General features: G+C 42.2%; 2 protein-coding genes across 5 annotated transcripts in view; one reads left to right on the top strand and one right to left on the bottom strand.

The window, feature by feature from the left end:
- The window catches only part of LOC308330666 (RNA-binding protein 5-like), a 239,561-nt gene that overhangs the window by 144,784 nt on the left and 73,712 nt on the right, over positions 1–21,065 (bottom strand). The window lies entirely within an intron of this gene.
- grm2b (glutamate receptor, metabotropic 2b) overlaps positions 11,265–21,065 on the top strand; it is a gene marked incomplete at its 3' end in the record, with an annotated part of 37,678 nt that continues 27,877 nt past the window's right edge. For 2 of the 4 annotated variants that reach the window (XM_080793930.1, XM_080793929.1), the window contains exons 1-2: positions 11,325–11,406; positions 12,399–12,694. In XM_080793930.1, the coding sequence (XP_080650056.1) occupies positions 11,337–11,406; positions 12,399–12,694 (366 nt within the window). In that variant the 5' untranslated portion in view covers positions 11,325–11,336. Of the gene's footprint in view, positions 11,407–12,398; positions 12,695–21,065 lie in introns of all 4 variants that reach the window. The other 2 variants (XM_080793928.1, XM_080793927.1) reach the window with 2 other exon arrangements.

Below are 21,065 nucleotides of genomic sequence, written 5' to 3'. Positions count from 1 at the left end.
TAATCAAGGTCTATCTTCTTCTTCTTTTTGAGAATGTTGACACTTAAGGCCAATATACAATTAATAGCAAAAATAGCTGATCTACAAGGTCACAACACATTGTACAGGGCTTAAAGCCAAAAAGAATCCAGAGACTGAAAATGTTTTTTTTTTTCAAATCTGCACCGATCTCATTAAATTACTGAAATCAGTCCCCAGGACTGAGAACTTTAAGCCCTGTATGCAGTCCGAAACCATGGACTATAGCCTGTCGCTTTTCTGTGATTTTAACCTTTTTTCAAATCCTCCGAAATCATGAAAAATGGCACACACAGTAGTATGCACAGGGCTTAAAGCCAAAAACAATCCCAAGACTGAAAAAGGTTTTTTGCAAATCTGCACCGATCTCATTAAATGACATCCTCAGGACTGAAATCAGTCCCCAGGACTGAGAACTTTAAGCCCTGCATTGTAACATCCTAATGTGGATGGAACTTCTCATTTACTGCCGGAGTTTCTCTAGAACTGTCTGCAGCTACATCAGTGCCCATACCCGAGGCGGGGTTGGCCAAAGGGCCTTTCTTTGTGGAGTTTGCATGTGAGAGAATCGATGTTTGTTATATCAGAATATAGTATAGACTTTAACAGCTGTCTACGGTATATCCATTCTGTAGGTGGAGAGTGAAACCTATGATAGTCATTCTCTCATTGAATAAGTTCTAGCTGGTGATATAATAGTGAAAGTGACCACTTTCCTCTAGGGTCCCTGAACCCCACTTTGAGAACCACTGCTCCGTGACTTTCAAAGCTCCCAGTCAAACGAACGAATACATTTCAAAAATAATTCTCATCATCTACAAGGCTCTCAACAACATAGCAGACGGGCCGATACCTATCTGTGACCTCTTCTATGTGCCCTCCCCTCCCACTGCCCCGAGTCTGGGGATGTCAACCTCCTACGTAGATACCCCCAACCTGGGGTGACAGGGCCTAGTGGGAACTCTCACTCCCAAGCCCCCCTCTCCGCATGCTTTCAAAACCGCCATAAAAACAAACCTCTTCACACACTTTTTCCGCCATTCCCACCTAATCCTCATATTTCGTTGTTTTATCTTTCTATTTGTAACATATGTTATGTGCCCATATTTACTTTCCTTTTTAGTATTGTTATTATTATGGTGTCATCTGTAAAATGTATATATGAGGGAGAAGCGCAGAGGTCAAAGCACTGCTGATTGATTGATTGATTGAAATATGTATTAACAGTTTGCAGAATTACAGCACAAACTCAATACAAAGACTGTTAACTGTGAGTGGACGACCCAATTAAGCATTGTACTTGTTTACAACAGGGTCCACCTTGTTCAATTCATCAAAAAATTTAGAGACGTACAAATAGACACACCCTGTGGAACACCTGTATTCAGGATGCATGTGGTTTATTTTAACCGCTTGTTTCCTATGACAATGTTGTTAAATTGCAGTATAAAGTATATAAATGGCAGGGCAATGAAGAGCTTGGCATCCTCTTCACCTTCAGGACATGATCCTGCACCCTATAAATGTTAGGAAGGGACTAGTGGACAAGAGATCCAGTATAAGTCATTTTACAATTAGTTGCATGCTGAAAACAGTACATTCTATATATCATCTTGACTGTATGTTGTTTTGTATGCTACTGTTCCTCATGTGTTCCATATTGAACGTATTCCATGTTGGGCTGTGAAACCCAATATCCCCCTGAGACAATAAAGTGGAATCTAATCTCGACTCTTCTCCCTCCTGGTCCCCAAGCTGTGGAATGACCCCCCAACAACAATATTAACCACATGAACCTACATGAACCCTATAGCATCCCTATGCTTGAGCTAACATTCTGTGAAAATAGACGACATACTGTACAGTGCTAGCTCACAACGCGTTGCAACGTGTTTCGGCAAAGAGATTTTGTTGTAGATGGAAAAACTGAGGGAGCCTACCGGCCTAGTATGGACTCCTGGGGGACTTCTGGTCAGAAGTACAGTATATACTGGGTTTAAGTGGTTAAATAATAACAGTCACTATATCTCTCTAAAGGGCTATTCATACTCCAGTTTTAGGTGATAAGGTGAGATATGTGTTTGGGTGAGCGGTGAGTCGATTACCACCGCAACGTAATGCCATGAAGTAGTTTTCTGTGGTCACTTTATCACTTAAAACTGGAGTATGAATAGGCCTTTAGTCCTATCTTCATACAAATTAAAGGAACTAAATGGGAGAGTTACACAGCTGTAAATTTGGTGACAGTGCGAAATCTTGTTTGAAATTACCAAACCTGCTTACAGAGGATGTACATTATGTAGACAGAGTGGACAGAAATGGTACCGTGTAAATTGTAAATGATGAGCATTATAGTGAGGGATATGAAGATACGTTGTGGTCCTTTAAGCTCACTCATTCATTGTACTTTCTCTTGCTCTCAGTGTCACTGAACATTTTTGTCACATGTTGTTGGTTGCATTAACCATATTGAGTAGATTCCGTAGATTCATTCAGAAATGCGTCAGTTAATTGAGTGAACAGTTACTTAACAACTCCTGTTCGTAGTGGCACCCATCAACACTACAGTATAAGTAAAAATGATCTCTCGATCGTCCTTTTAGAGACATTGATTCAGCAAACTCCAACCTCTCTGTTCAGAATCATTTGATAAATGTCGACAATACTGGAGCTGGAGCCATTTCGTCTCTCTAGTGCAAATTAACGCTTGGCTGAGAGCGAGCATCTCAGCAGTGAATCTCCTCCTCGCTCACACATTAGATATATTTGGATAAGACAATATGGAAGAGTGTTTTTCAGAGCCGTCTTTGTGTTGCTAATGTTGAAGAGATCCTGCTGGCGGTTCAAAGCGGAGCAAAGCGTGCCGATGTCTCTTTTTGAACTTGCCTTTCAGAGGAAATATTGTGCAGTGACAGCTGGGTAGTGAGCGACGTTCTTGGCTGCCGAAATGCAAGTGTGTGACGGCCATCTCTGCCACAAGCTAGACTTAATGATGTGATCAAGGCCTGATAGAAGCTTAGTTAGAACTGAACGCGGAGACTGAGCAGTAACAGGCATAGCAGCTTCATGCAAGATCCTTACACTGCTCCCCATTTACTAGTGTTTCACACTAGAGTATAGGCTAAGAAGAAGCACTGTATCAGTGGTGGAAAGTAACTTATTACATGTACTGAAGCACTGTACTCGAGTACAATTTCTATGCTTATTTAGGTTAATTTGACATGGACATCACAAGTCAATTAGGCTTCATGTTCTACACCTAAATAGAATAAAGTATATATATATACAGTTTTTTTTCTCCATCTTATTGTCAATACCTACAACACCTTCCCAATTAACAGGATTTCCAGCACTGCAGAGGAGAGACAGGTGACCAACCTGATGGACTGCCGTCCTGTTACACTAATCTGAAACCCAATAAGTCCTCTGTTAAACACATTGCCATCAGTATCTAGTGTTAGATTATACAATATAATGTCAGCCGTCTATGCTGCTTTTTTGATTGATTGATTGATTGAAATATTTATTAACAGTTTGCAGAATTACAGTACACTAGCCCTTACCCGAGATATTGCCTGTGCCCTGGGTGCGTTTTCACTAATAAATTCATTATTATTCATTTATAATTTGTTAAATTGGAAAAAGGGGCTTCGTTAAGACCTCCATATTATTATGGTCAATGCCTGTGTGAAAAGTGGGAGTGATTGGTGCAGGTGGTGAGGAGATACGGCTGTGTTTCTTACAGACAGACATTGTCAGACATTGTCAGAATTATAGTATGATGATATAGTATGATTATAGTATGATGATTATAGTATGATTATAGTATGATGATTATAGTATGATTATAGTATGATGATTATAGTATGATTATAGTATGATGATTCCAAGCACAACTCAATACAAAGACTGTTAACTGTGAGTGGACGACCCAATAAAGCATTACACTTGTTTACAAGAGGGTCCACCTTGTTCAAATCATCAAAACATTTAGAGACGTACAAATAGACACTACTATATAGCCAAAAAGAACAGAACAGGAATTCATCATAAAGGAGGTAAAAAAGGGAAAAGAAACATATACAGTGAGGGGGAAAGGGGGTGGGTGGTGATTCAGATTTTTACGGGGACCAGTTTCGAATTGCGGCCGTCCGTAGGTGCCTTTTGAGGGCGGTTTTAAAGGAGTATGTCCCATACCTGTATATCTTATATCAGCTATTATGTGTAAATATGTTTTTTGTGGAAAAGAGAACAAAGAGTAGTTTGAAGCAAAAGCTTGTATATGAACTTCGAGACCTTTCAGTTGTACCGTTTGTGGCAAAAACTATCTAAGAATCACACATAAGAAAACCCTGTACTTGTTGTGGTAAAATCGCTCCAACGTTCTTTCCTTTTCCTGCCGTGATCTCCTTCACGCCCTTCATTAAGAAGGCAGAGTGTTAATTTGTCCAAATTAGTTCTTGCACATGGGAACAATATAAGGTTCGATATTATACGGTATCGATACTGCTCTGACATCAAACATCCAGTCCAGAAAAAAGGAGGTGAAACATAAACACAGTTTGATATTGCAAAACAAAAACAAAACACAAAATGATTGTACCAGACAGCGATGATATACGGCTTAAGAGGTCAAGAAAACGCTCCCCACCAATCCTGGCCTAACTTGATATCTACGCCAAAATCTTCTGTTTTTCCACATATAAGCTTGTTCCAGGGTGTGTTTCTTAACCCATTCTGACCGGGCACCCATTTTGGTGTTGGCATCATGTTATGCTTTAGCTATTGAAAAATAGCAGATCTACAAGCTCATATCGCGCCACCGAGTGGCGCGATACGAGCTTGTAGGTCTGCTATTTTTGAAAAATTCGAAGAACGACTGACATTTTTAGAATCTGATCTCAGGTCAGAATGGGTTCATCAGACCAGTGTGTGTCCAGTGGAAACCTCGTATGAATCTGATCTCAGGTCAGAATGGGTTAACAGCCCAGTATGTGCTCTTGACCTACACCATTACTCACAGTCACTCAGGTTTGTGACCTGCGCGCCCCTACTGGGTCCATCTGTTCCACGAAGGCTTTGAAGTACACTTTTAATGGTCCTTATTTTTCCTCCCTTCAGGGTCACGTCTTCACCTTGATTTCCCTGTTGCCGGCCGCGCCATTTCAGGCTGAGTGATGTCCAGGCACAATATGTACAATCTAACTGAGCAAATAGTCGCTGTTGGCCAAAAAACATGTATCTCCATATTTCAGTTTCCGTTTTTTCATAAACCCCACTTCATTGTTCAAGAGGGTCATGCAAAAGTACATATCTTGCACGTTGTGAGCTTGTAGATCGTCTATTTTAGCTATTACTGAAACATTTTCAAGATGAAAGTGTTTTTTTATAAATATTGAATCAGTAAAAAACGTATTAACAATTAGAGCTTAATTGTGACTAATGATAACAGAATTGACTCCATTGGAAGAGGAACACAGGTTCTTCTTTTTCCAAGTGACTGTTTTGGACATAAAGGCCTACAAGGTATTCACCCAATGGCGCATCCGAGATATTGCTTGGATTATCTAAAAAAAAAAAACGAAAAAGCATCTTGACAGAGACAGATACCGGGGCTTCATCTGCAATAATTGCAGCTGGATTTGCAGACTCATTTGTCTTCCATTTCTATAAGTTTGATTTGACAGTGCTTTGATTGGTTTAAAATGCTCTCATTGTTCACTCTCCAGCTATCTTCTTCATCGGGTACAGAGAGATCGATTAAGCAGCGCATGTAGCATATGGTGTACCAACGTCCTCCCTGGTGGGACATCTGGGGGGATTCACTAATCATTGCACTTGTTTTCCATTCCAGCTTTTTGCTATAGTGACATCCAAGTATGATGTAAAGCACACAGGGGCGTCATTTGGGGTCTCAGGGGACGGTAATTACCATCCCCTGGTGTTCATATTAACCTCAAACGCAGTTATTTTATGCACATTTCTCCCCAAGTCTGAACATGTTCTAGTGTAGATTGATCTGATTTCAGATCAATTGATCTGATTTCAGATCCCAATCCATGCCTCTCCATCTACATGTGTTTTTCGGCAGCCAAACATACATTTATTGCTCTAACATGCTCTTAAAAATGCACACGCCGCACGCACACACACATTTTGCTGAAGATGATGGAATTTTCAGTCTACCACTGCACGAAGTTGATAACTAAAAATAGACATCTCATTTCAGCCAGTGAGATCTTTTGATATTATTCAGTAGGCCTAGTTTTAACCCATTCTGACCGGGCACCCATTTTGGTGTTAGCATCATGTTATGCTTTAGCTATTGAAAAATAGCAGATCTACAAGCTCATATCGCGCCACCGAGTGGCGCGATACGAGCTTGTAGGTCTGCTATTTTTGAAAAATCGAAGAACGACTGTGACATTTTTAGAATCTGATCTCAGGTCAGAATGGGTTAATCAGACCAGTGTGTGTCCAGTGGAAACCTGGTATGAATCTGATCTCAGGTCAGAATGGGTTAACTACCTTTATCTCTTGTAAAAGCTCACCAATTATTTTTCTCATTTAACCCTTAGAGCACTATATATTTAGTACATTTTTGAAAGCAGACGGCGATTTATTTTTCATGTTTGCCCACAGACCTTTTTGTATAAGAAAGGACGGATCAAACAAACCAGCGAACCATCCACGGGACGCATGCTTGGCTACTTTATCCTGCTATGTTATGAACAAATTCAGCAACACTAAATGTATTTATTCCCTGGACTCCCTGGTCATCTGTGTGTTATCACTCCATTCATAACCCCAGAAAAAACACTTTTTTCCAAATTATTATCCCATTCTGACCGGGCACCCATTTTGGTGTTGGCATTATGTTATGCTTTAGCTATTGAAAAATAGCAGATCTACAAGCTCATATCGCGCCACCGAGTGGCGCGATACGAGCTTGTAGGTCTGCTATTTTTGAAAAATTCGAAGAACGACTGACATTTTTAGAATCTGATCTCAGGTCAGAATGGGTTAATCAGACCAGTGTGTGTCCAGTGGAAACCTCGTATGAATCTGATCTCAGGTCAGAATGGGTTATAGAACCGAATGTGGCATTCCACTTCAAACTGATGGTTTTATATTATAATCGACTCTCTCTTTGGAAGATGGTGGGCATCGGTAAGACAATTTGCTTTTCGGATGTATTTATTTTTTTAAATTAGCAACTGTAGAAATTGCATCTATTACTGGCAGTGGCAACATTGACTATACATATACACAATATTTACTTGCGCAAGCAAGTAAATATATAGCTCTCAATGATGATCTCTTACGTCATCATTGAGAGCTATAGTCATACATATACACACCATGTACTCTGGTCCCAGCTCTCAACGATGACGTAAGAAAAATGGTCATCTGTGTAATCTGGTCCCAGCAAACCAGGCACAGATTTGCATACACAAAAAAATGGTTGACGGCTGTCACTTTTTGGCACCAAGTAACCACAGTATACTGCTAATCAAATTACAACTACATACTCTATATAGTATATAGTATGCTTAGTTACACCTAATGATTATACATTTCAAACGTTCCTTCACAGAGAAACTGAGATGTGACAGTTTACAGCGGTCGAAAGTACTTGCACACTCTGCTTGCGCACTAGTTGGCCATTTATGGCCTACTAGTGTGCAACAAGCAAGTATACACTCGGCAGAGTGCAGTTCTAGTTACTTCTGTTTTTATGAAAGATGTCACAACTTGCAACCAGTTGCAAAGAATTGCAGCGGTTTGGACTGACTAGTAGCAGACCGGTCCCTTTGCCAGACACCCCTAGTAGTAGAGAATATATGATAATATTGCAGCTTTCTGTGTGCTATGAATCCATTCATAAGCCCATGACAAAGCACACATTTCAAAATGAGTCTATACTTGTACAGAACTGAAGCATTCTACTTTAAACTGATGATTCTCTTATTACTGACCCTCTCTTTTTGAAAAACAGTGGGTGGGCATAGCTGAGACTATTACTGTATGCTCTCTATTACTGGAAGTGACAACATAGTGGCTATACATTACACAAGATGTCCTTCCGTTTTCAACATGTTACAAAAGGTTTCCTCTGTAAATAACCTAAAGACGTAAATGCAAATGATTTCATACATAGATTCTAACATAGTGGCTATACATTACACAAGATGTCCTTCCGTTTTCAACACGTTACAAAAGGTTTCCTCTATAAATAACCTAAAGACGTAAATGCAAATGATTTCATAAATAGATTCTAAGGAAACAACATAGAAAAAATACCATGAATGAATGAGAGAAGTTTAAATTCAGACTTTACTGTTCTTTACTGTTGTTTACTGTTCTTTACTCCTCTTTACTGGCCTTTACTGTTCCTAATATATGTAAACGATATGACATCAGCTTGTGACTGCAACTTGTTCCTGTTCGCAGAAGACTCAGCACTGCTGGTCTCGGACAGGAACAAACTGCAGGTTGAAAAGGCCCTCAGCTCTGAACTCGGCAGAATCTGCACCTGGCTCGCTGATAACAAACTGAATCAATTCTCTTTGGATCTAATAGTAATCTCAGCAAGGCAGATGGCTTCCTGGTTAGAGTGGGTGACAATATTATCACACGGAAATATGAAATTACCTAGGCCTACCTAGGTTCCATCCTGGAGGCTAATCTTTCCAGTGATAAAATGGCCCAACGTAATAAAAAAAGTCAACCAAAGAACAAGATTCCTTCACAGGATCTCCTCACTGGTCAACAAAAACACCTTGAAGACCCCAACAGGAGCCCTCGTACAAGGTTTCTTCGACTATGCATGCACCTCTTGGTACCACAGCACCTCAAAGGCCCTTAAAACTAGGCTCCAGACTTCCCAAAACAAACTTGTCAGGCTCCTACTTGGCCTCACCCCCCGAACCCACCGAACCCCTGCCCACTTTGACAGGCTGGAATGGCTTAGAGTCGAAGACAGCTAGAGTACAGTATCTCGCAATGGGTCTGGTCCACAAGATTCAATACACCACCAAGATACCCATGTACCTGTCTAAATACTCCCTTAATGTTAACGAAGTCCACACCCACAACACCAGAGGGAGTGCAACAAACCATGTGCAACCCAGATTCGGCACAAACAAGGGACTAAATTATTTTCGCTACAATGCCACCAAAATGTGGAACGCCCTACCAACAGTCATTAAGACATGCAAATCCCTTGACTCCTTCAAATCTGCTCTCAAAGGGCACCTACGGACGGCTAACAGTCTTTGTATTGAGTTGTGCTTGAATTGTACTGTAATTCTGCAAACTGTTAATAAATATTTCAATCAATCAAAAAGGAAAACAGAGGTTTTTGAGCAGAGCAAATAGGATAAATGTTTTCACAGTTCACACAGTTGCATTGTCACACATGTAGGTTCCTGTGTAAATCATAATTCCTGTGTACAAAGAGGCACGTGATAAGATAACCCCCTAGCGTGTCTTGTTACTGTGAATGACTGCATGAAATATTTAAGAAGAAAAAAAAAACATGTTTCAAGCTTTAAATGAGACATCACATAATGTAGATGGTGGGTATTCCCTAGGTAAGGATCGGGTTACCATGGAAACCATGGTGGGTAAAATCACCAGGGCTTGGCCAGCAGGATGGTAGGCAAGAAACTATCGCTGTGTGTGGAAAACGTGCATGTCCTAGAAACTGAATGAATGAATGAATGAATGAATGATGAAAATAGCCGATGAGGTCTACAAGCTCACATTTGTTGCTATTTTCACAACTTTTGTGTGACACTCTTGCATGATGAAGTAGGACATTCATTTACGAAAAAAAAGAAAGAAAAGGAAAAGAAAACATAAAAAGTTTAAATATGGAGGTTTCTGACCTACAAAATACTACAGTATGCTCATATCATATAGATTCATATCATGTTGAGGTCACAGCGTTTCATCTATGAAACCATTTATTTTCTTCACAGCTGATTATGCTTTGTTTTCACTTTTCAGTGGTGTCATCCTACTTTTTGCATTTTATTGAATTCAACATTTTCTTTATAATCGATTGGTTTGATTACCTAACGTAAATTAAATCTCCTACATAACATGAGCCTGTAAGGATGATGTCAGTGTGACTGGAGACCTACATTGTAGTATACAAGTATACAGTATTTTTCTACAGTGAGTGAGTCATAGGTGTGAGTTTCATAAGAAGAGCTTCCGCACTCATGCCTAATTAATGCTCTGTGGTGTGACAGCGTATAACAGCAGGCCAAAATAGCAGTTCCTTAAGCCTGCATTCATGTGCTATGAAACAGAAAGTTGCTTATGTTTTATAATGTTATTTTTAAATAATTATTTTGTTCATTTTGGTTCATTAGTAAAGACTAACTACAGCAGCAGTTCCCGTGCAAAGTGGTTAGATGTGTGGGCCGCGTGTCTATTTAAATAATCAATAAATCAATCAATCAATCAATCAATAAATCAATCAATCAATCCAGTGTTGTAGCTTGGATTCATGGAACTAATAGCCTATTGCAGCCACCCTATAAGCTCCTATTTATGGGCTTCCTAATAAAAACAAATTAAAGGAGCATTCAGTGATTTGAGTTGATTCAGAAAAAAACCCCGGTCCGCCCCGGTAACAACAAGTTGTGCACATGCACGCACTGCCAACAGCATGCACACCAAGGCCTGCCCCTGCTCGATCATGATTGGCGAAAGACCCCTCTCTATCCTGATTGGATGAAGGCTGGGCCACCTAGCCAAAAGACGAAACCTACAAGTTTTCTTTTACCCCAGGGGTTAACTGGGGACAGGGAGGAACTTCTTGTATGGTCAGCCACACTCTATAGTAGGGAGGATTATCACAACAAAACAAAAAAAGAAGTGATATTTTAATTAAGTGAATATACCTTAAAAGTTTTTTTTTAAATATTGATGTTATATTTATAAAAATCAATATCTCTCCTTCTCTCTACTATCCAGGTACTATCAACGATGCAGAAGACATTAAGAGAAGAGTTCAAAGCCGTCTGCCTCCAGACTCTCTAAGGTTCTTCTTCTATACTTCAAGCAGCCTGACCACCGTTCCCTGAGCTGGGACCATGCTGCCGGGTGCAGGCCATCACCCCAGGGTGCTGCCGGGTGCAGGCCATCGCCCCAGGGTGCTGCCGGGTGCAGGCCATCGCCCCAGGGTGCTGCTGGCCACCACAGCGTGCTGGTCCTTCCACACTCTGCTGTTGTTCACGCTGTTCCCCGGAGTGCTGCTCAGCATGCCGCGGCTGCCGCCTGCAGCCAAGAGGGAGATCATCATGGACGGAGACCTGATCATCGGAGGCTTGTTCCCGGTGCACGAGAAAGGAGACGGGATGAACGACTGCGGTAAGATATGGCCAGTGGTGGTTCTCAAAAATGCCAAGGACCCCCAAATAAACATAAATTTGGATGAAAATGTAGGTTGTGCCAGGCAGGGACCCCTCATCAAACATATACAGTGTTGCTAAAATGTTCCAGATTTTTTTGAAGGTTTTCCGGCAGGGAGGGGGATTGTTGTTGCTGCATGCAATCCTACGGGCTGGGGCGGCTCCTGTCTGCAGGGAGTGTTGGGCGGGAGGAGTAGGAGGAAGACTATAGTCTACGTCTTCCGAGTGGGGGCTCCTCACAGGGAGGTGAGCCAGTAAGATACTGTTTCAAAGAAAGGAGGTCACACAGCGCATAGCCATGATGCAATCACATTTTTTTAAATGTATTTGACCAACATTTCGACGGGAGGTTGGTTAGACATAGCATTGGTCCGACTGGATTAAGGTTGGTGAGGGGTGCGTTAAGACGACCGGTTTAAGGTTGGTGAGGGGTGCGTTAAAACGACCGGATTAAGGTTGGTGAGGGGTGCGTTGAAACGACCGGATTAAGGTTGGTGAGGGGTGCGTTGAAACGACCGGATTAAGGTTGGTGAGGGGTGCGTTGAAACGACCGGATTAAGGTTGGTGAGGGGTGCGTTGAAACGACCGGATTAAGGTTGGTGAGGGGTGCGTTGAAACGACCGGATTAAGGTTGGTGAGGGGTGCATTAAGGGTTGGGAGAGGGTTAAGGTTAGGTTTAGGTGTGCTGCCCCGTGGGAGGTTAGGGTTAGGGTGAGGGTTTGAGATATCGGACCACAGTAAAAGGTCTTCTTCAGAGTATAGCCGTCTCCTTCTATAGCCAGTAGGATACAGCAGTGACAACACACAGGAACGTGTGTTTAAATTGGGAGTGAAAAGAGTATTAAGAAAAAACGAAATAAAAAATACGCTAGATCCTTAAATGATTAGGTCTGTATCAATTCCTTCATTTGCATGGCTACCAAGCAATAATTGTGATTCCCAACACTATAGGTAAGATCAATGAGCAACGAGGGATCCAGAGACTCGAGGCCATGCTGCTGGCTCTGGACGAGATCAACTCCAGCGATCACATCCTCCCGGGCCTCAGACTTGGAGCCCACATCCTGGACACGTGCTCCAAGGACACCTACGCTCTGGAGCAGTCCCTGGAGTTCGTCAGAGCCTCGCTGACCAAGGTGCACGAGCCAGGCTTCATCTGCCCCGACGGGTCCAACCCCATCCAAAACGATGTGCCCCTGGCTATCTCTGGGGTGATCGGGGGATCCTACAGTGATGTCTCCATTCAGGTAGGCTACTACTGTACACTACAGTAAATACATTCTCACCAGAGGTATAGACAGTAACGAAGTGCATCTATGTGACGACTAAAGCCAAAGTGCATTTACTATGTTTTTGGACACATCGACTTATATCTGTATCCCGAAGGTCAAATTAGCCTTTGTGATTTTGGGGCATAAACAACTACCTCAAGAACAGATATACAATTAGTGTAATATCACATATATGGCAATATCTCATTTGACTGACACCCCCAACAGCACCTCAGTGCCCCCTTTAAAAAATATTGCTTCCAGCGCCCCCAAATCTTCTCTGAGCGCCACCCCCTGGGGGATTGTGGCGTCGTCATTGAGAAACAATAATGTGGATATGAAATGTTCATGCATGTATTCAAGCCCACATGCTTAAAATGTATAGCATGACTACACTATCACATAAAACCTTTGTTTTAATCCTGTACAGATATGAGTGTTGATGTCAAAATCAAAGGTGTGTCTTTTGATTGAGTCCTAAACCAGTGAACATTATATATTATATTTTTATTTTTTCTTTACCCGGCATGTACAGTATAGGTTCATGATTGTAATTATTTTCAGTGCCTCCTGGGAACTTGCAGTTTTATCACAAATTATTGTGCCGTATCAGCCATTTTCTAAGAATCTTGCAAGGGCACATTTGGCTCTTTTATCTCCCACCGAAAACATAGTGTTTATGTTCTTCTGTTTATGTGGTTGTGGGGGTCCGGGGGAGAGGTTGGCTTTGTGCTTAGATGTATGCATGTGAGAATTTGCACATACTCTCCAGCACCTAAACCTATATACCGGTACACAGTAACCTCTAAATGCCTATAATCCCAATCTAAATATTTCTTGAAGTAAATACAAGCCGAACTCCTCAAATAATCAATCGCGGAGCGGGTTCTGCGTGGACTGGGATAAAAGGGAATACATATGTGTAAACTGAGCTGTGTCACATTGCAAATCTATCTGTTACACAAAACTAGAAGAATTGTGCATTTGCTGTAGGAAATACATCCACATAGGAGAGGTAAGCTTGGGATAGACTTTTGAAACAAATGGCAACAATATTTCAATGTTTTGCATTCACTTGGTATAAAAACCCTTTAGACAATAGCAACAGATTTTTCAAGTAGATACATGCACACGGCACGTGCATACGCACGCATGCACGCACGCACGCACGTACGCATGCACGCACGCACGCACACTGACATAGGCCTATACTCTCAGGTTGTTTATGCCAGTATGTGCACTGTGCAGACATCCCTTACATCCCCGCCTTTTGTTGAAAGGACGGCGCAGCACTGAAGCCCAGCAGGTGGCATGCAGGTCTGCTTCAGCTGGAATAACGATGCTCTCGGGAGAGACGATATAGTCAGTGTGTGGCGTTTGAGGCTTTGCCATTTCTCAGTCACTTTGTCAGCCATTCACGGTTAACCCATTCTGAACGGGAACCCGTTTTGGTGTCAGCATCATGTCATGCTTTAGCTATTGAAAAATAGCAGATCTACAAGCTCATAGCGCGCCACCGAGTGGCGCGCTACGAGCTTGTAGGTCTGCTATTTTTTGAAAAATCGAAGAACGACTGACATTTTTAGAATCTGATCTCAGGTCAGAATGGGTTAATCAGACCAGTGTGTGTCCATGTGGAAACCTCGTATGAATCTGATCTCAGGTCAGAATGGGTTAACTTTGTCAGCGACTTCGCTTCACTTCCGCCTCCTCACAAAACGGCTGACCTCTCTCACAGCGAGGGAAGAGAGACGCCTGTGGCGACGCATCTCCCCTCGCACAGCACAAATATTATATGGTCGCTGTCGGGTGAAAACCTCATATGTCCAAAACCTGTCTCCTTTTGATTATTATTTAACCCATTCTGACCTGAGATCAGATTCATACGAGGTTTCCACAGGACACACACTGGTCTGATTGACCCATTCTGACCTGAGATCAGATTTAAAAAAATGTCAGTCGTTCTTCGACTTTTCAAAAATAGCAGACCTACAAGCTCGTAGCGCGCCACTCGGTGGCGCGCTATGAGCTTGTAGATCTGCTATTTTTCAATAGCTAAAGCACGACATGATGCTGACACCAAAACGGGTTCCCGTTCAGAATGGGTTAAAAACAGCAAAGAAAATAGTAAAAAATAGCCAAACTACAAGCGCAACCACAGCGCGATGCGTTGTGAGGTTTATCTGCGACGTTTGTGTGACACTCGTATGACGAAGGGTATTGATTTACAGAAAAACAACAATGTGACGCATGGAGATACAAGGTTTCTGCCTGACAGCAATGTTAATATGCCACGATGCCCTGGGACTCTGGGAGGCAGAAGAAGAAGAAGAAGGCATGTGTTGATAATGAGCTAATTTATGCAGATGCCTGTATCAAGTGCGAGATTGGAATGAGCAGAGTGAGCATGAACTATAGTTAATAAACCGTATTAGGTAAATAAACAGAATCTACACAAACACAATTGCCCGCGCTCGAGGGAGGGAGACCTGTCACTGTACGTCACTGTACGCACTCCTTACTGTCAGCCTATAGGGACTGTTGGGCGGGGGGGGGGGGGGGGGGGGGTAGGACGGAGGCTGTACGTCCTCCCAGTGGGGGCTCCTTGCTGACAGGTGAGCCAGTAGGTACAGTATATACAACTGTATAGTGACAACACACAGAAATGTGTGTGGGAAGAAAGAAAGTGTTGGTATATGTTAATAGCCGTGATAACGGCTAATTAATCTATAGCTAAGTGTGTGAAAGGATTTTCAAAAGCACAGGGAAGCATTGTTAGACTCTGTGTCTTGTGGCGTCTATAAATACAGCCATATGAGTGATGTCTTTTCAAGTGCCAGTTAACACTGGGCTTCCTCATTGAGAGAGAGAGAGAGAGAGAGAGAGAGAGAGAGAGAGAGAGAGAGAGAGAGAGAGAGAGAGATGAATAACATGGATCCATTACCCATTTGGCCTTTTAATTCAGTTTAATTGAATTGATTGAATTGATTTTATTACAGTGCCAATTCACAACAAGCTGTCTCAATATGCTTTACATACAGCGAAGAGACACAGTGTCTACCCACTGAGCAAGCATTTGGTGACAGTGGTGAGGAAAATATCCTGCTTTAACAGGAAGAAAGTCTCTGGCTGAGCAACCATCTGCCTCAACTGCGTTGGTGTGAAAGAGAGAGAAAGTGAGAGAGAGAGAGAGAGAGAGAGAGAGAGAGAGAGAGAGAGAGAGACAGTTAGAGACAAAGCTGGCCAGCAACAATAACACCAACAACATGAATAATAACTGTAATAACAACAACAATAGCTATAATAATAAATAATAGCCATATTCCAATGCAACTCCTGGGGTGGAACTATAATCACAAACCATGGGAGCCTGCGAGACGAGAGAGAGCACAAAAATCCCAGGGGAAGACGTCCCCGGAAGCAGAGTTAGTGACATGCATTGATCGGACATGAATGCATTCAGATGGAGAGGAGAGGAGGAGAGGAGAGAGGATGGAATGCAAGAGGATATGGAGTGTGAGAGGATGGAGAGAAGAGAAGAGAAGAGAAGAGAAGAGAAGAGAAGAGAAGAGAAGAGAAGAGAAGAGAAGAGAAGAGAAGGAGGTGGGAGGATGTAGAGGACAAAGGAGGAGAAGGAGGAGGCGCTTTGTGTGCCTTGTAGCATTTAGCAACATATAGTGAAGGGCCAGTCCCATAAAAGACAGCCCTAAGAGGACATGGGGTCGGCCCTAAGCCTCATGAAAAAGGATTTTTTAGCTTAAACGTAGAGAGGGTGTCTGCTTAGCCGTCACTGATAGTCTTGACAGGAGAGCTGCCTGATTTTTTAGTGTGTCAACAGGACTGTATGTACCTCCCTGTGAGGGAGGCTTTGGACACCATTGCTGTCACAAAAGCTTTGAAGAGACTTCTTGTGACTCTTGTGAGTGTTTTTGGAAGGTTTTGAATACACACTTATTACCGCTGTCACTATAGACTCGCAGCCGTTTCCTTGGCTGTGGCCTTCTTGTTCCCGGACTCATTCACTCCCATGAGATTCCCATGCTGGGGTTTTTGTTAAAGTGGGGCCAGTTTATACAATGTCTTTGTATCCCAGAAAAAGAAAGAAAGAGGGGGGAAAGTACTTGTTGGAGAAGGACAACCTCAGCTGAATAGCAGCAGTGCCAGTGAAGTTAGTTTTCCCATCGGCGGGGAGCAAACGGGTCGTGCTATTGCTTGGCAGAGCTCTCTGCCAAGCAATAGCACGACCCGTTCCACCGACCCGTTCCACCTGGATGGGTCAGCCCTTCTCTGGACTGTCACACACAATGGTGCACAGTAACAAAGTGTATTTACAAACATCTGAGAAATACTGTAACTATAGGGATGTCCCGATCATGTTTCTTTTCTCCAGATCCGGTTCCGATTATTTGATTTTGGGTATCTGCCGATACAAAATTTTCCGATCCAATATTTATATGTGTATGCCATATCACAATAGTACAATATCCATACATCACAGACAATATCCAGTCTAATATCATGATATGGATATAATATTGATACTAGAGATGTCCCGATCACGTTGTTTTTGCTCCCGATCTAACCCTAACTGTAACTCATTAACCCATTCTGAACGGGAACCCCTTTTGGTGTCAGCACCATGTTATGCTTTAGCTATTGAAAAATAGCAGATCTACAAGCTCATAGCGCGCCACCGAGTGGCGCGCTACGAGCTTGTAGGTCTGCTATTTTTGAAAAATCGAAGAACGACTGACATTTTTAGAATCTGATCTCAGGTCAGAATGGGTTCATCAGACCAGTGCGTGTCCAGTGGAAACCTCGTATGAATCTGATCTCAGGTCAGAATGGGTTAAAACCGGGAAAGCATCTGTCATTTTAGATTTTAGCAATAGCCACACACGTTTTTCAGAAAGCTCTTGAAGGAAGGATTTAGAACACTGGAAAATAGCAGATGTACAAGCTCACAGCGTGCCGCTCCATTATATCAGTCTAGCTCTATTTCCGCCATCAATAAAGGTCTATCATATGATATCCTATCCTATATAACTCCATCACAACATAATTGACTGTTTCTGTCTGGCAATATGTGGATACAGTATGTTCCATTTTTGTACCACAGTGCTTTATTAAGTTTGCTCACATATTGTGTTTCACAGAGAAATGAAGAAAATCTATTTGTTCTCTCTGAGTGAGAGTGAGAGAGAGAGAGAGAGAGAGAGAGAGAGAGAGAGAGAGAGAGAGAGAGAGAGAGAGAGAAGACCCTTGTGGTGTACTTTATTGTGTGATATCTAACAGCAAGAGGGGGTCTCGCCTTCTGCTCCAACCTGCTATTTTCAAGCAGACTTTTTCCTTTTTTTTTTGCACATTGTCAAAATGCAGCTCAGCTCACTAATTAAGCGCTGCTGAATGCCATTTAGAACCGAGGGGGGATGACTGTGGGAAACCGAGTTCTGCCCGATGTCGTGACCAATGCCCGCTCATTAATAACGCCAGTCAGTCCATTTCCAGCAGGGCCTGTCTTTTAATCTCATATTGTTGTCACTGCCGGGCAGAAAACCTTGTATCTCCGTATTTCCGAATTTCTTTCGTAAAATGAGTGACACGCAAAAGTAGCGGAAATAGCCAATGTACAAGCTCACAACATCTGTCACATCTGTCACAACATGTCACAACATGTTATCTCCGTATTTCCTATTTCTTTCGTAAAATGAGTGACATGCAAAAGTAGCCGAAATAGCCAATGTATACAAGCTCACAACATCTGTCACATCTGTCACAACATGTTGTGAGACGGCTTGCCGCGGGTTCGACTCCCGATCCCGATGGCCTTTGCCGTGTATCTTCCCCCCCCCCCCCCCCCCATCTCTCTCCCCATTTCCTGTCAGATTACTTTCAACCTACGGTATCAATAAAGGCAGAAAAACTAAAGAAGAGCTTGTGGTTAAATATCAACTGCATTGGATCTATTGAACGTATAGGTTATTTCTTCCCATTTCCTGACAAGCAACGTTTTGGACAGGTTTTCCCACCCGACCCGACAGTGACCACATCTTCTCCACAGAATAAATTATCACATTTTCAGTTATTCTTTTCTAGAACCTGCGGGTGTCATTTTCCCTAATTATACATCCTATAACTGAACAAAATGGACTCTGGCTTTGTTTCTTCCACAAATACCACTGCAATGCTCCAGAGAGGTGTTTCAAAGCTTTGTGAAACAAATAAATGAGGAACGACATTGTTCAAACATGCATTCTTCAACTCTAGAAGGGCCCTGAAGGTGATGCTGTTGGGCGTTGCTGTTGTGTTTGTTTGTCCATACAATATTTACCCTCTTCTATGCAACACATATGCATACACAACCTTCTCTTTTTAAAATGTCAGGCTAGTGTCCTTACATTTCTGTTTGTTGCTGTTTTGAATCAGGCCATAAAAAGAGTGTTACTCACAATCTTTCACAAAGTAGTGATTAGCAATGTCAAAAGGCCCATGGAGACTCACTGCCAATCAAGCAATCAAGGCTGAGTGGCTGGCAGCTTGCTCACCATGCACACAGGTGTGGGAGGCTACAAGTACAGTAGAACTAGCTGCACTCATCAATTCATGCATGCTACGTAGATCACCACACCAGCTTCTTGTCCACCACCCTCCAGAATACCATCTCTCTCCACCCTCGGAACTGTGTGCGTCCAAGGGCAAACCACACACATCGTGTGTACCAAACACACTTATGAATTCCTCTGCCTCTGCCTCTTCTGTGGTTAGCCTGGCCGGTGGCCTCGCCATGCTCACCATTACAAACCCGAACAATTTCCGAGTGCCACTCTTTCAAGCAATATACTCTATAGTTTAATTGAAGTAAATTTGTGAACATACAGTAGTCATCTGCTGATTGACTACAATCACCGAATGAGATGTATCGAAGTGCCTGGGTGTGTGTGTGTGTGTGTGTGTGCGTGTGTGTGTGTGTGTGTGTGTGTGAACTTGTGAGTGTGAATGAATGGGTGAATGTTGCACTCATTGTAAATTGCTTTGGATAAAAGCCCTATAGAAATACAGACGACTCTATTGATCTGCATGCAATGTGGGCATTGATCTGTTTGAAACTAAACCTTATCATACGATGCAGATGCTTCAGCATGACAGTAGTGTTCAGGCGTGCCTGTAGCAAGTGCAACGATAGAATCCCATAAGCAACTGCTTCACCAAGAATGATTGCTGACAGACAAGAGCTCTGTAATGCCTCTCTCTACAGTGTGAAGACTGTAATTCTATTTTTAACGCAGGAGAATCCGGCGGACAGTCTGTCAAATCCATCACATCACAGACACAATGCAAGATGTTCTCATGTTCTATGTTGGCACGGGAGCCTTTAATCCATCCATACGCCTGCAGCAGCACATTGCTTGCAAGTTTCTCCACACCAATAACAACACTCTTCATCATGCCACTTCTGTTATAGCAACATGAGATTACAGGGCATTTTCAGTGGTGGATGAAGTACTCTCTGTTACAAGCAGAATAAGGCCTGCATTACAATTTTTTTAATAACAGTAAATAAAATTGTCATCAAGACACCTAAAGTATATATATATATATGAAGCTATTATGCAGAATGCCCCATTCAAAAATTCAGATCATCTGATCATCTGACCTGCATTTCTATGCGGACCTAAGGGATGCCATCACTAGCTCTATCAATATGCAGCAGTATAGCTACTGTACAGCAGCATGAAGCTTTGGTACCTGCTTGCATATATAACCCACATATATTAACCCATTCTGACCTGAGATCAGATTCATACGAGGTTTCCACTGGACACACTACTGGTCTGATTAACCCATTCTGACCTGAGATCAGATTCTAAAAAATGTCAGTCGTTCTTCGATTTTTCAAAAATAGCAGACCTACAAGCTCGTAGCGCGCCACTCGGTGGCGCGCTATGAGCTTGTAGATCTGCTATTTTTCAATAGCTAAAGCATAACATGATTAACAACACCAAAACGGGTTCCCGTTCAGAATGGGTTAACGTGTATTTGATGGACTGATTTGGAGCGCATTACAATGAAAAACCATCCCGCATGTGGAATCACATGCATGATGAAATGAAAAAGGCCTCCAACTGTGCATCTTTTTTTAGATTCTCTTATGCAGTAGGCTACAAGGACTTGTCATCAATCATAAAGCTCCATTCCAGCATAAATAATAAACAACACATTATATCCATCCATCTATTATCTATATAGAGCTCAACCGATATAATTTAGGCTGTTTATTCGACTAAATAAATAAATAAAATCTGTAGAAATTATGCAGGTATGTGTCCAGATTTATAAGCCTTTAAAT

The sequence above is a fragment of the Protomyctophum bolini genome (assembly GCF_963924005.1).
Source record: "Protomyctophum bolini genome assembly, chromosome: 2".
NCBI lineage: Eukaryota > Metazoa > Chordata > Actinopteri > Myctophiformes > Myctophidae > Protomyctophum > Protomyctophum bolini.
The sequence above is the reverse complement of the archived record's forward strand: the minus strand, read 5'-3'. Positions and strand labels throughout refer to the sequence as shown.